Below are 15,464 nucleotides of genomic sequence, written 5' to 3'. Positions count from 1 at the left end.
TAGTTTAAACATAAAACTCATGTTTAAAGATAATAAAATTCTTAAAAGATTATTAATATTAAAATCTCTAAAATTAGTAGGTTAAATGTGCAACTAAAGACTATAATATTCTAACTCTCTTAATACTACCTACCCATTTTATGAAGTAATAATAAAAAATAATATATAAAACCTCACGTTTTAACACTCTAAATACAACCTCTCTCTTTTAGGATGCCGAACTAGTACACGAGTATAGGACAAGTTGAAGGCCTAGGATACCTCAATCTTTTAAGGACAGATTTTTAAATCACACGTGCACATGTACTTGAATGGTTGGGGATTTGTTTGGTTTTTTTCTTTTTTTTTTCAATGACTTCGTTTTTTTTTTTTCCCGAAACATTGTTTTCTGTGAAAACCATATAATTTTAAACTACTCTGCTTGAATCTGCGTGACATGATAGGGATGCAATGAAAATCTGGTCACTATTTGTTCATTATGATCAGAGTAGAATACCGACACTCGCTATAATAATGAAAAAAGATAACCCAAAAGATAAAGTTATCACGAGTCTAAAAAGAAAACATATGTTTTTATTATAACAAAAAACACTATTTTAAAATTTTCGAACTTAACTTTAAATTCATTATTTACTTGAATAATCTAAAAACATTTAGTAAATTAGTAAGAGGAAAGAAAATATATAAAAAAGCTCAACATAAACCATTATATAAATTGAGCAATTAAACGGAAGCTCTATTTTTTAAAGTGCCTCTCCAACCCTAGCTATACTCATCACTACTATTGTTGGGCATGCGGTGTTTTACCTTTTAAGTACTTTTAGGCCATTTAGTTTAGTAATTACGCTGTAAAATAGTAACTAAGTTAAATTTTTCCAATTAGGTTACTAATAAAATATTTGTTTCAATCAGGTCACTAAAGCTTCATTTATATTCCAATCCTAGATATTTTACCTGAATAGCTAGCATGTTATGTAGGTTTCTTTTTAATTAGTTTGCAATTTCAAAATATTTAAAAAAAAGTTGAAAAATTTGAGAAAAAAATTATTTAATTGCAAAAAAAAAACAAACTAAAAGTTGTGAAAAATTAATATAATTAATATGTTCCTAATTTTTTTTTATGAAAGCAATTAATAATTCAACTATTTAATAATTTATTATCACCTAACTATCTTTTTGAAATTTTTCTAAAACATGATGGCTTCTTAAAAAAAATTCGTAACTTAAAAAAGGTTGATTTCTTAACTACATTTTTTTTTGCAGTTTTCTAGATTATTATTATTTTTTTTTTTGCAAATTTGTGTAATAAATTTTTTTTTCTCAATTTTTACTAATTTTTTCAATTTTAAAAAAATTTATTTAGCAATGTCAAACTATTTAAAAATAAAAAAAAACTTGCATAACCTGTTATCCATGTAAAATATATATGATTGAAACACAAATGAAACTTTAGGGACCTGATTTAAACAAAATATTTTATGAGTGACCTGATTGAAAATTTTTCAAAACTTGGTTACTATTCCATAGACTAATCCCTTTGGTTTATGTTGGATTTATGAATCTCATAGCCTTGTCTTAATATTATGGATGCTTTGTTTTCAATTATGATTTATGTAACAAAGACATATCAACACTACGCATTAGAGCATCAAACGCTCAATAAATTATACATGAATTATTTCTACTAGTCTTTAGCGAATTCGACTATTCGAGTAACCCATGAAAGCAAAACAACTATAATCGTGTTAGAGATGGTCACCTTCCCAAAAAAGCAAAATCAAAGTGAAAGTAGTTGAACTAGTTAAAGGGAACTTAGGTAACCTTCCCCACAAGAAACATGCTTTAATTGCAATTTTAGAAGTCAAAAACTTAACACTACACATGCTTGGTACACAAGGGACCTACACTTGTCCAAATTTCAAACTGACCATACACGTTTAGACCAGTACACAAATCTATTCCTAAGTTTGATTTGAAGATTCAAACAATTGAAAAAAAGAACACTAACTGGTTGGAGAATTTGAGGCCTCATGTTTATTTCTGGCCATAGCTTCTACATCCCACAAATTCTCTTCAAACACTACTTGTTTTCTTTCACATTTCTCTTTAAATCTTTATTATTGCTTTCTACCCACCCATTTCTGATTTCTTCATCCAAATCATCAAATCTTGGTTTTTAGTCACAAATCTCCAGTTTTCATAAACACCCACAAAATATTTTGGAATCTTTTCATCTGGGTGTCTCTTCAATTTTCATAAAGATTCTTGTTTTATTATTATTTAGGGAAAAAGTTCAATTTTTACCATCAAGAAACTTGTTCAGTGAAGGATGGTGGGAGGTGTGTCTGTTGTTGGTTCATCAGTTATGGATTCACACACCTCACCATGTTTGTGTGTGGATTCATTCACATCCAAAACTCATATGAATCATACAAAAAATGAGCACAAATCTGTTGGTAAAAAGCAGTTGTTGCTTCATGGTTCACTGGAATTAAGAAGCTCTTTTGTCCATTCAAAATATTTTGCAAGAACACCTTGTTCAAATAAGCAGAGGAAATCTAAAGGTCTTGTGGTTGTCAATGAACTTGGTGGACAGTATGATGATACTTTTCGTGATGTTCAAGCGGTTAGAACTTGCTAAATCTTTTACTCAATTATAAAGATTTGTGTATTTATGTGCCAAGATTAGCTATACAGTTTTGTAGGATGTTAAATTGTTGAATGACATTTCACAATTTATATAACATCTTTCGTGTTTTTGCTATAATTGTTCAAGCATTGCGGACTTTGTTCATGTTTGAGTCTTTACTAAAGATCCAAGTTTCTAATTCAAGAAAAGGTTAATATCTAGTGGTGATTAGTTTATATTTTAGAACTTAAATGTGGAAGTTAGTTACCAATGCAAATCCAAAATACATTCATCCTTTGTAGATATTAGATAATGAGGACTGATTACTCAAACGGTGGACTCGTACATAAACCGATTGGAATGTGGAAAAAAATATTCTTTATTTGATATTTACTAATGTTAGGTGTTATGTCATGTATGTTTCATCCTGATTTAACATGATGAAAATTGAAACGTATGAGTTGTATGATCAAAACGCTACTGTGTTTGCAGCAACTCTTTAATCTATTCACTTACAAAGCTGTGAGGACTGTTATGAACCAACTATATGAGATGAATCCAACCGAATACCGTTGGTTTTATGAGTAAGTCTACTTTCATAATTTATATTTCTTTCATATCTCAAGTTGTTTCTGGTTTTTGAAAACTTAATTTCTGCTTTCTATATATTTTTGACATGTGACGACAGTTTTGTGGTGACAAACAAACCTAACGATGGAAAGCGTTTTCTTCGTGTCCTCCAGAAGGTATAAATCTAGGTTCAGGAGGTTTTAAACATTTGAGTGCACCTTTACATATTAATTGGTTAAAATTGCTACATCAAGGAAAACCGTCTTGTTTTATTGGTGTAATTTGTTACCACAGGAGAAACACGAACTTGCAGAAAGAGTAATGGTGACTCGCCTTCACCTATATGGAAAATGGATTAAGGTATCAAATGATTAATAATTACATTATGTTATTTAATTATTTTCACTTTTATAAAATTATGATTGTGGGTGGCTTTGCACATTAGAAAGTGGATCATTCTGCAATGTATAAAGATCTATCGGACCAGAATTTGGCGTTGATGCGTGAGCGGCTCATGGAGACGGTGATATGGCCTTCTGATGATGCCAATTGGGAGACTTAAGACTTGAATCTTTTATCATTATTATTTCAATCTTGTCTAGGTAGAACGAAGATGTGTTATAGGGAAATCTCTTTATATGTATATGACATTGTGCATATATATATAAAATTGTTTTTAGTTTGGTTTAATGATTCAAATGTTACTTGTTTGTCATTTGAAAGTTCGATACTTGCATGTCATCTGAATATACACAATTAACAAGTTAATTACAAAAGAATTTAAATAGCATCAAATCTCACCAATAGTCCTTACAAGAGCATGAACCATCTACAAAATGGTGGAAACGACTCGCATCCCTAATAATTATGGTCCTTTTTGTAAGCTTAGAAACATGTTTACTAAATTCATGGCAATCACCACAAATTCTTAAGTTTTTGGTAATCAAGATCCGCGAGCCACGGTTAACATTAATTAACCCAAAAGCAATTGCTAGTTTCTCACTATGACTTGAAAGTCTTGCCAATTTTCTATCATCATCTTCATCATGAAGAACCCAACTCAAATCAGGTACATACCCTATTTCTTTAACCGAAGTCAACAAAAAGGTCAACTTTTTGTAAATTGTTTCAGATTGTGAGTGTGTTTTGTCTCCTGCTGCAAAAAAATGAACTTTACTTTTGATGACAATCCAACTTCTACCAGCCGGTTTCTTTAAGCCCTTGTTTTCGACTATTAACCTCAAGCGTTTCACTTCGGACCATTGACCATTAGCAGCATAAATATTGGATAATAACACATAATTCCCAGCATTTGTTGGTTCTAACTCAATAAGATTTTCAAAAGCACTTTTGGCCATGTGGGTATTTGAATAGATTCGACACGCACCAATCAGAGCTCGCCAGATGGACGCATCTGGTGCCATAGGCATCGTGTCGATCACATTTTTGGCTTTGTTTAATAACCCGCCACGCGCAAGAAGATCAACCAAACACGCATAATGCACGCGTTCATGTGTAAAGCCAAAATCTTGAACCATTGATTGAAAAAAGTTTAAACCTTTATGTATCATACCTGAGTGGCTGCAAGCAGATAAAGCAGAAACAAATGTCACGTTACTCGGTTTAACCCCTTCTTTGACCATTTTTGAGAAAGTCAACATGGCTTTATCCCCACACCCATGCATTCCATAACCACCAATCATAGCATTCCATGAAACAATATCGGGTTTTGATAACATATGAAAGATTCTTTCAGCATATTCCAAACTTCCACATCTAGCATACATAGTTATGAATGCATTTGCAAGTGATACTTCAATATCCAATGATGAAAACCGTCTTAACGTGTAAGCATGTAAGCATCGACCTTGAGGGAGATTAGAAAGATGAGTATATAACGAGAGAACGTTTATTATCGTAACAATTGTCGGTTTTACCCTTGAGATCATCAGGTGGAAAAAAATCAAAGCTTTATGTTCTTGGTTGTTTTTAATGTAAGTGGACAGTAACGAGTTCCAAGAAACCAAATCTTTATCAGGAAAGTTCTCAAACAAACTCGAACCAGTTTCTTCATCTTCACAATTTATATACATTTCAGTCAATGCAGTGTTCAAGGTCGCATCAATTTGGTCCCCACATTTAACCACATAACCATGGATGCATCTTCCAACATTCAAAAACTCTCGATTATCAAAAGCAGCAAGAATTGAAGTAACCGTTTGAGAATTCGGTTTAACTTCCGTCTTTAACATTAGAATAAAGATTTCACAAGCTTGAATCTTTAGATTATTATGAACCAAACCCGCGATAAAAACATTGTAAGAAATCACATCAAGCACCTTCATCTTTGTGAAAACTATTTTGGCATCTTCGATGCGGTTAAACAACCCATACATATTTACCAAACTATTTGCAACATGTGCATTCTTTTCCTTGCCAATCTTAAAAGCATACGCGTGTAAGCTTTTACCATTTACCAAACCGTTAGAAAGGCGAGCACATAAAGGCATAATAATGACTAAAGTTCTTTCATTTATTTGAATTTCATCCAACTGCATCTCGGTTAATATATTTAAAGATTCATCAATAATCCCACTTTCTATAGAACAAGATAACATAGAATTCCATAAAGCAACATCTTTTGTCGGGATCGAGTTAAATAGCTCGTATGAAGATCTAAAATCTGCAAACTTGGTGTACATATTCATCAATGCGTTAGTTATACGCATATTGTTATAACCAAGTTTGATAGCTAGTTGATGAACTTGCATTCCCAATTCAAGATTTTCATATTCAGCACACTCTTGTATCACAACTAACATTGTGACCGAATCACACTTAAATCCTTCATCGAGCATTGAAATGAAAAGATGTATAGATTTTAAGTAATCCCCATTGTTAACGTATCCACTTATCATCGTGTTCCAACTTACAGTGTTCCTCGAACCCATATTTTCAAAAACAAGAGCCGCAATTGACGGATCAAATTTCAAATAAAACCCGAGTAAAGAAGTATCCACATGAGGGTTTGAGTTAAACAACCCATGCCTCAAGCAATACCCGTGTATTTCCTTCCCGAGCCTCAACTCCAATAGCTCCCCACAAGCCCTAATCAACTCAACAACCGTAACCGAATTTGGTTTCAAATTCCCCTTTTGCATCCGGGAAAACAAGTCCAGAGCTTGTTGGTACTCAGAGCAACCAACACATCCAGAAATCATAGCATTCCAAGAAACGACATCTCTCTCGGACATTTCATCAAACACGTTACGCGCGTTCACTAACATCCCACATTTTGAGTAAAAATCAATAAGAGCTGTTTGAACACGAACATCAGAGGCCAAATCTGTATTCAAAAGATCATTGTGTAGCTTCTTGCCACTCTCAATTGCCTGTAACCGGCCACACGCCTTGAGAACTAGAGGTAAAGTGGTGTAATCGGGCAAAATACCCGAAGATTCCATCCGGGTGTATGTATCGAGTATCGCTTGATCATCTTTTAGCTTGGTGTGGTGCTTGATTAGTGAGTTCAAGTGTTTTGATTCGTGGGTTTGTGTTGGTTTTATTGGAAGGTTTTGAAGGGCTGAGGATAGAGGTAAAGAGACATACATCTTTTGAAAGGTAGTTAACATTTGGCGGGTGAATTTTTTTCGTGACCTAAATAGTTAGTTAGTTATTGATGATGAAAAACTACGAGGCGTTATATTCAAACACCACCCTAATAGTGTTTTTACAGTATTATATGGCTTGTATAGACATTGAATAATTGATAAATATACGGGGAGAACATGATAACAAACTTTTGCAGTATATTAGGGTCGTATAACCACTATTCGAGCCGTATAAGCTCTATATGACCCATATAGCATATAGCAGATATTTTACTTAAGAAAAATACAAAAATAGGAATAAAAGCCAACATTGTTATAATATAAAAACACATAAAGGTGCATATTTTGCTCCATACTAGTTAAACTACCTACGAACAACAGGAGCGTTTCAGTGTACTGGCGTATTAAGAAACATGCATTGATATAAAGGCAGTACCCCGAAACGCTCATGTTGTTCGTAGGTTGCTTAATTAATATGAGCAAAATATGTATTTTTAAATTACGTGTTTTTATTTTATAAACAACTCGGTTGTAATTTCCAACATTTTGTATTTTTAAAGTAATTAAAAAAAAGAGGTTAAACGAGTTAAATAGGAGCTATACGAGTCATATAGACTTATACGGCTCGCATAGTGGTTATACGCTACAAGGAAACCACACCTAACACACTGACTCAAATTGGCATGATTTGAAAATATACGGCTTGTATAGCCCCCCCTATACGAGTCGTATAGGGGAGTATGTTGTACGAATAACCTATGTGGTGTAGGAATAATCTATGCCAAAACTAAATGTACATTCTAGTTTATTTTTTTAGTATTTCTTTTGGTGACTTATTATGTTTTTTTACACGTCTCGAATAGTTAGTTAATAACATGTAACATCCGGCCTCTCGCACCACCAATATTATCCGTTTTGCCAACTAAAAGCTCACATATTTGTTTTTGGTTATCCATGTGAAAACTTCCAAGGATACCACTCATCTTGCTACTACTTCCAGCTGAGCGCGCTTAACTATCCTCTACCATTAAGCCCAAAACGTGTTAGTGATTTAAGAGGCATGACATTTAATTATAAACCAATGATCTCTCTTGTCCACGACCAATGTTTGATTTGTCTAGAATGTTACAAAAGTGCTACGCAGGGCGTCCAATCCAACGTTATGACCTGACCGGATGGCGACCCATGTAGCATATGACTTATAGATTTATTTAAATTTGAGTTCCCTTAATTTTTGCTAAGCTTTTATTTGTTTCCTTTTTATGTGTAACCATTTCTATTATTTATGAATATCTAGATCCATAAGAATAGATAGTTTCGATATTAAAAAGATTGTAAAGAATATTAGTCTTGAACCTTTTGGCTCGTCACTAACCATTAGGTTAGATGACTTTCATGAATAAACTATGAGTTTTTGAGCCATTTAAGTATTACCTGTTATAAATATATATTATTGTGGTTATCAATACCAAATATAGTTAGGCTTTTTCTTCAAGTTATCTTCTCCTATATATGCATATCATTGTATCATATTGTAGAACACATCTATTAATGAAATCTCCTCATTTCTCCCTACATCTCCTTCTCCTATGTGTTAGATATTAGACTTGTTTCACAACACGTTATCAGCACGAGTCTCACAAGAACACTAATCCCCTCCTATCACACAAAACCCAACCGCCACTTTCAACTCAAGTCATCGTCATTGGCCAAGTAGGGTAATCTCCGAATCAGGTCAGCAAATTGAATCTTTGATTTCATTATGAACATGACTATTGAGTTTTAATATATTGGGGTGGGTTGATTTGTGCGACTGAAACAACTAGGTTATTGGAAAATTCTATTTTGATTTTGTCAAACTTTTCTGTTTAGCAGACAACTTAATTTGAGGCACTTATGGGGTTAGCTCGTAATTATTTTTTCTTAATTTATCACAACATTATCTTCCAGAAATTTTTTTTTTGTTTATTTATTTTTTTTTCTTTGAGTTCATGTGAATAATTTCTTTCATGAACAATCGTTTATTTTATTATTTTATTGATCACTTTTCATTCCTCGTATAAGTTATCAAATATCAATTATTATAATAATTAATTCAATTTTATTCATGGTAAATCGAAAAGTTGTTAGACGTTTTCCATACGTGTTTTAGATATTAATTTAGTATGTGTGTAAATCTACATATCTTCAAAAAATAAAACGTGATCTCTGCAATTCTCGTAACACATATTTTACGTTTTTATTTATATGCATTTACAACTTAATTTGTTGTTTATTTATATAAAATTCTAGAATTAATATTAATATATACTTCTATAAGTGATGATACTAAAATACTAAGAAAATATTTGTTTTATTAAAGAATAGTATTTAGAAAGTAGATGTTGGCGAGATTTTATTCTTGTTGATAAAGAAAAAGTCGGTTTATTCTATGTTGATACGTTCATGAATTCAATAAATGGTTTTGCTTATTACTATGATTATTTGGTTTCTAAAATTCAATCATTTATGATTAATATATAAGACTTTATCACCGCATTTATAATATATATATTAGACTACAATTGGATTGACTATTACAATCGTTTTAAACTTTTATTGATATATACATGTATTTAAATGTTTGGTTAACCAAATATATCTTTGCAAGTTTAATATACGACTTACATGGTTAATAATTTAGTATCAAACCAATTGAAGTCCAAAAGAATTATAGCTCCAAAGTTTCTTTAGATATAAAATTTAATAAATATACTAATATAGTAAGGGTGATACAATAGTTGGTTAGCGAAGTTAGATCTTGTATTGTAACATATATAAACGTTTACAATCATGAATGCAATATAGTTATTTTTGAAGCTTTACATGTCTGTTTCGCTATACACAATGCAATATAGTGAGTGCAAATTGTAGATGTGTTTGTATGAATGTAATATAAGTTGTGTTATATATAACACCGTAGTATTTTTGTCATAACAAGTTACACTGTAGATTGACTTGATGATATAAATGTTTTCTAGATATTTTAGTCTCTTTATATGGATGGCGTTGAATAGACCAAGTAAATCAAAGTTATGGTTTATTATCTATCACTCTCATGAAAGTGTAAATGTGATTAAAAATGACACATGAAGTGTCATGCTCCCTAATCTCATTATCGAAGGTTATAAATAGTAGCTTCGATATCATATGTAAATCAAACATTTAGTTAATTCTCAATCAATGTTATGAGAAGATTATTTTTGAGGAAAAACTGGATAAGACAATTTGTTTGTCGTTCCTCAATAATGCTCCTGAAGTAGCAATATTATTAAAAGAGTATAACATGCATGATGAGAGTGTGAAAGATTCAATGATTTTATATATGCAGTCCGAGAAAGTAATGGAAAGCTATGACACATGTATGGTTATACTCCATTCCCTGAAGTGAATGTGATTATATAATGATCATGGACGTAACTGAGAACATCGTAATGACGATCATGTTAAGGATGAGATTGTTCATAAGAATTATAATGATGGTCATACTAATAATGAGTTTGACAACAAGAACTTTAATTATATTCATGTTAATTTTGAGATCGACCACCATAAGTGGCAAAGAGATTGATCATATATGAGAACAAAATCTGGAAATACAAAAGTGAAATCACATGATCGTTTGAAACGATAATACAATGTTCATTGTTCAATCATATTTACAATCTTTTAGTAAAGAAGCATGGTACATATACGATCATAAACCTGAAATTTATGGATCATGAGTATCTTATGGCGTGACCGGTTAGACCACACCGAGTCAATGATGTGAAACTTGTTGAGGAACCAAAAGATTCTTCATTATACATGTAATATTACTCTCAAGAGAAATCATTTATTTACCAATTGAAGGAGTGTGTGAATCCCTCGATGTTATAGAATTGAGAAAAGGATACACATATCCTAACATGATACCATTTAGTGTTTTGAAAATCGATGCATCGTCTAAATGGTTATCAAGATCGCAACTTCATGTTTGCATGATCTATGGCTTAGCTAATAAGATAGCAAGCATATTATTCCAGATTGGTATATTTACATTCGGTTATAATAATGAATTTGATTCCCAAGTTAATAATGATCATTGGAATAAGTGTTGAACTTCATAACATATTATCTTCTTACATAAATTGTATTCTTAAAGACGATTACTCAACGTCTATAATTCGTTGCAAAGACAGTCATCACGAGAGCAAATGTTCATGTTTGTATTTGAGTACATATATTTTATTGTCTTTAAACTAATTCACATCAAGCCAACAAATTATGATACTTCCTCCCCATTGCAATTGGTTTTTGTCAGTAACCAAATATTTCTCAAATATTTTTTCGTATGTGTTATATACTGAAATTAATCCACCACAAGACACAAAGATGAGAACACAAAGGAAGTTGGGAATATATGTTGGTATTAAATATTATATATGATTAAATACTTAGAGTCATTAATGAGATATTTGCTTATGTCTCATTAGTTTTCACTTTAGTGAATCAATATTCCCAATATTAGGGGGAGATTTAAAGCAGTTGGAAAACAAATTTAGTTGGAATGAATTACCATTGATCCTCAAACTAAATTATATGAACTAAAAGTTCAAAGGATAATTAATGAATAAAGATCAACGAATGAATTACCAGACGATTCACTGACCAAAAGAGAGTGTCTAGCTAAGACACCTATACGAACTGCTAATGCTCCAATTAATTAATGTCCTGGAAGGACAAACACAAATTGATAATAATTCTAACGCGCGCTTGTAGCGTGGTAGATTGATCGGTTCCAAAGTTAAAATTTCCTCGAAAATTGGAGCAAGTAATAAAGATGGTCAAGTCGAGGTGCAGTAAAAGGTCTCTTGAAAGAGATTAGACATGATGGTTCTTGAAGAACCTTAGGTACTTGAAAACAAATAGCTCTCAATAAATCATATTGTATCATGTCTACAAAGATATATGGAATCGAAATAAAGTCGACGTCGTTATAATATAATATAGCGCTTGAAAATGATGAGGATCAAGATTTAAGATCTGCCTATAAAAAATGATTGGCCAAAGTGGAAAAACGCAAACAAGGCAGAGTTGAATTCTCTAAATAACGGAAAGTTTTTGGACCAGCAATCCGTACAACTAAAGTTGTAAAATGTGTTAGATACAAACGGTATTTTATGTGAGTTATGAAAATTCAATCAAGTGATATAAGACAAAATTGGTGGCAATGATTTTACAAACACTCATGATTGATTAATAGGAGACGCATTCTCCAATGGTGGAATCATTGACTTTCCAATAACTAAATAGTCTGGTAATACAAATAGAGAATTGATACGCGTTTAATAAATATTGTGATTTAGTTGATACTAAAAGTTTACAAGAAAGTTTTTGAAAGATTTGAATTAACAAATCATGTGAAGTAAGTTCTCGAGAACACAGTGATTGTTGAGTAGAGTCATATTTGAATATGTTGCGGTTATTGAAAGTTGAACATAAATAAAACTCCTAAAGAGTTTCCTGAGGTAGTTGAATACCTGAAAGGTTAACTAATACATCTTAATGATGGAATTCTTGTGCATCAATAAGCATACATATAGAAGAGAATCTATATTATGAGTACAATATCTCAATAAACAAAGAAATGGTACAATATGGATGATATGTGATACAAAATTGATGTTTTTAAATGAGCAAGTTTATGCAGCAAAAATCCTAGAAAAGTGAATACACATGCATAATTTGTCAAGTTGGAAAGAAGTTCATGATGGATTGATAAATGCATGGATTTATGGTAAATCATACACTGATGATATACACATCATCGAGAGAAACTTATGAGATTTTAAAGAGAAAATTATTTTTTAAAGACCTTGACAAGGTGTAAATATTGCTCGACTTATAGTTCGAGTATATGTGTAATTATATGTTTATAAATCCATTGAAGATCTAAGAGATGTTGAGACATTTTACCATGGACAAATTTAATCATTTTAGCACGTTAAAGGATGTCAAACAATGACTCTATATCATTTCCTATATGAATATGAAATATTTTTGAAAAGTTTAGTTATCCGGCCAACTTATAACCCAATTGATAAGAAAAAGTAAATTATAAACTTTGTATGTTTAACGTATGTCATTTACCTTTAAAATTGACAAGATTTGTACTTAATATTTCTAAATATTATACGATTTGTTATTTGCCTCTAACACCATTAGTTTTGACCATTAAATGAGATTGTGCGCCTTGCCTTGTACATGAGGGTTTACCCTTAGTTATTTTTCCTATTTGTTTAATTAAAAAAGATTTAAAAGTTTTTTAGGCGAACAGGACGAAACATTCAATTAACATAAAAAAAACTACCCTTAGGTGAGTAGTTGGAAATATGATGAGTTATATATCTACTAAAAATAGTTATGAATAAATATAAAATCAACCATTAAATGATGATTCTAGACTTCTAGTTATAGAACTCAACACAAGTTGGCATTTACTTTCTTTTTGGGTATTTTTGCTCAACTAGATTTTTTACATACCACAAAAAAAGTACAATCATTAACTTTTTATGTTTTAAACAGTTAATTTGTAATTTGCACACAACATGATGTGTTATGCGATTTTATGCGTTAGAGGTGTGTATAGGAAGGTTTTGAGCTTAAATTTTTACCTAAACGAAAAATTGGCTTGTTTTACATAAATAACTTAAATATAATAATTGTTTTAATTTGTAATTTATTTCTTTAAAGTTTTAATAACACAAATATATAATTACTGTCTAGAGAGTAAATCAACAGTTTTGTTTTTGCTTTTGTACACGCGCACAATTTTCATCTTTAATGAAAACATGGTGTACATAAATAAGTAACTTTTATTGTTTTCAATAATTTCAACTTTGATTTATTGGTCGGGATTAATCTCGACTCAAGATGTTTCCAAACATTTTCAACTTTAAACGTATTTCCCTCTATCAATCTCACACTAACTAAATTCTAATCTCGTTAGCTGTTTGAACATATTTTCAATTAGTGTGGAATTTCTAGAGGAAAATGCGTTTAAAGCCTTGACCATAAAAAAGTTATACTTTGCAATTGAACTTTTAGACTTTCAATTTTGGTCACAAAACTTTTAAATTTTCAACTTATGTCACAAAACTTTTAATGTAATAAACCGAATCAATACCTTACTTAGTTCCCACCGAGTCCATGCAGCGACGCGCGAAGGGTGATAGCATGCCTTCCGTCGCAACACGCACGGGTAAAATTACTTGTATTTAATGATTAAACTTTCAACAAATTTGTATTAATAAATTAATCTTTCTCAACTCAATGACTCCTTTACATTTAGATTTTAAATAATAGTTTATCTGTTTTGTTTTTTAATTATTAAAATAGTTGATTAGTTATGAAAAAGGGCACCAATCACCTTTAGTTGAATTAGTTACGAAAGTGGAGTGTGTGGAGCTGAATCATTTGGGCGTAAGAATTTAGAAGCCTCGATAACTAACTCAAATTAGATAGCGATATGGTGACTGCTTATTTACGTAAATGTTTAGTAAAGTTTTTATATGTAATTTTTAAGTATTCTTTTAATACATAATGTAATAATTAATACTTCATCCGTCCAATTAAAAATATTTATATTTCTTTTTTTATTTGTTTCATTATAAATGTCATTTTTCAAAATATATTAACCAATTTCCAAGTTTATATTTAAACACACAACTAACATTAATTACTAAACAATATTGATAGACCTAATTTCTAAGGGTATTGTTGTCATTTGGTAAACGAGGAAAGTAATCATTCAATCTATCAAGAACTTTGTAAATTTCAAACCATGACACTTTTAATGAAACGGAGGAAGTAGTGTTTATGGTATTAAATAACTGATAAACCTTAACATAATACCCTTTTATATACAGGGAAGATAGATAAACAATATGATGATCTCCTAAATATATGACAACTGATATGTATCCCTAACAATGATATATATCCGGTAATATCCCCCTTCAGCTTGAGCGAAAGAATCATAAACGTTCAAACTGGAACATAAAGTCTCAAATAAGTGTCGTGATAGTAGACTTTGGAAAAGATGTTAGCTATTGAGAAGAGGATGGAACGTCGAGGAACCAACTATTTTGATGCAAACTATTTTTTTCTAACAAAACATATATCAATTTCGTCATATTTCGTTCGTTGATGCTAGATAGGGTTCTCCAAAAGGTAGCCAGCTGGCACATTGTCACAATAATATATGGTAGCTCGGTGAAGAGAAACGTAGAGGCCATGAAGTAAATTGCAAAGCCAACGGCCATGACTTATAGGGTGTTTGCAACGCCTTTATATTTTGTCTTTGCGCTTGACCGAGATATGATATTTTGCTGTTTAGAGGACGAGATCAGGTTGTCACCCAGCTATTTTACACAGTACCCAGATGATGTGGATCGTCAAAGTCCATGCACCCCCTTAAGTCGGCATGGGAGTAAACCGTAAATGAATGATATATTGAGAGTGGGTGGCAGTGATTCATAGACTATTGTCAAGGATGCCTTGTAAGTAGCAAAGTATATACTTCATAAAAAAATAAGTGTACATGATATTCGACTGTATGAAGGTGAGGCTCG

At 31.5% G+C, this 15,464-nt stretch overlaps 1 protein-coding gene and 1 pseudogene across 1 annotated transcript; one reads left to right on the top strand and one right to left on the bottom strand.

Moving 5' to 3' along the window:
* Positions 1-1,700: 1,700 nt before the first annotated feature.
* On the top strand, positions 1,701-3,939 carry LOC143546327 (chaperonin-like RbcX protein 2, chloroplastic). The gene is made up of 5 exons (XM_077038017.1): positions 1,701-2,626; positions 3,122-3,213; positions 3,318-3,375; positions 3,494-3,559; positions 3,645-3,939. The coding sequence occupies exons 1-5, from the start codon at positions 2,330-2,332 to the stop codon at positions 3,759-3,761; spliced, it is 630 nt and encodes a 209-aa protein (XP_076894132.1). The 5' UTR covers positions 1,701-2,329; the 3' UTR covers positions 3,762-3,939.
* A 46-nt stretch (positions 3,940-3,985) lies between these two features.
* LOC143546326 (putative pentatricopeptide repeat-containing protein At3g11460, mitochondrial pseudogene) lies at positions 3,986-6,810 on the bottom strand (annotated as a pseudogene).
* Positions 6,811-15,464: the final 8,654 nt, after the last annotated feature.

This window comes from Bidens hawaiensis, unplaced genomic scaffold (genome assembly GCF_021521415.1).
Source record: "Bidens hawaiensis isolate Kalapana, Puna unplaced genomic scaffold, B.hawaiensis_p1.1 tig00014334_1, whole genome shotgun sequence".
NCBI lineage: Eukaryota > Viridiplantae > Streptophyta > Magnoliopsida > Asterales > Asteraceae > Bidens > Bidens hawaiensis.
The sequence above is the reverse complement of the archived record's forward strand: the minus strand, read 5'-3'. Positions and strand labels throughout refer to the sequence as shown.

Excerpts from the sequence above, each read along its gene's own strand:
- LOC143546327 (XM_077038017.1), top strand. The coding sequence starts at position 2,330 with ATGGTGGGAGGTGTGTCTGTTGTTGGTTCATCAGTTATGGATTCACAC. Across the intron at positions 3,376-3,493 it reads TTCTTCGTGTCCTCCAGAAG|GAGAAACACGAACTTGCAGA; the intron begins GTATAAATCTAG and ends TTGTTACCACAG. Across the intron at positions 3,560-3,644 it reads TATATGGAAAATGGATTAAG|AAAGTGGATCATTCTGCAAT; the intron begins GTATCAAATGAT and ends TTTGCACATTAG.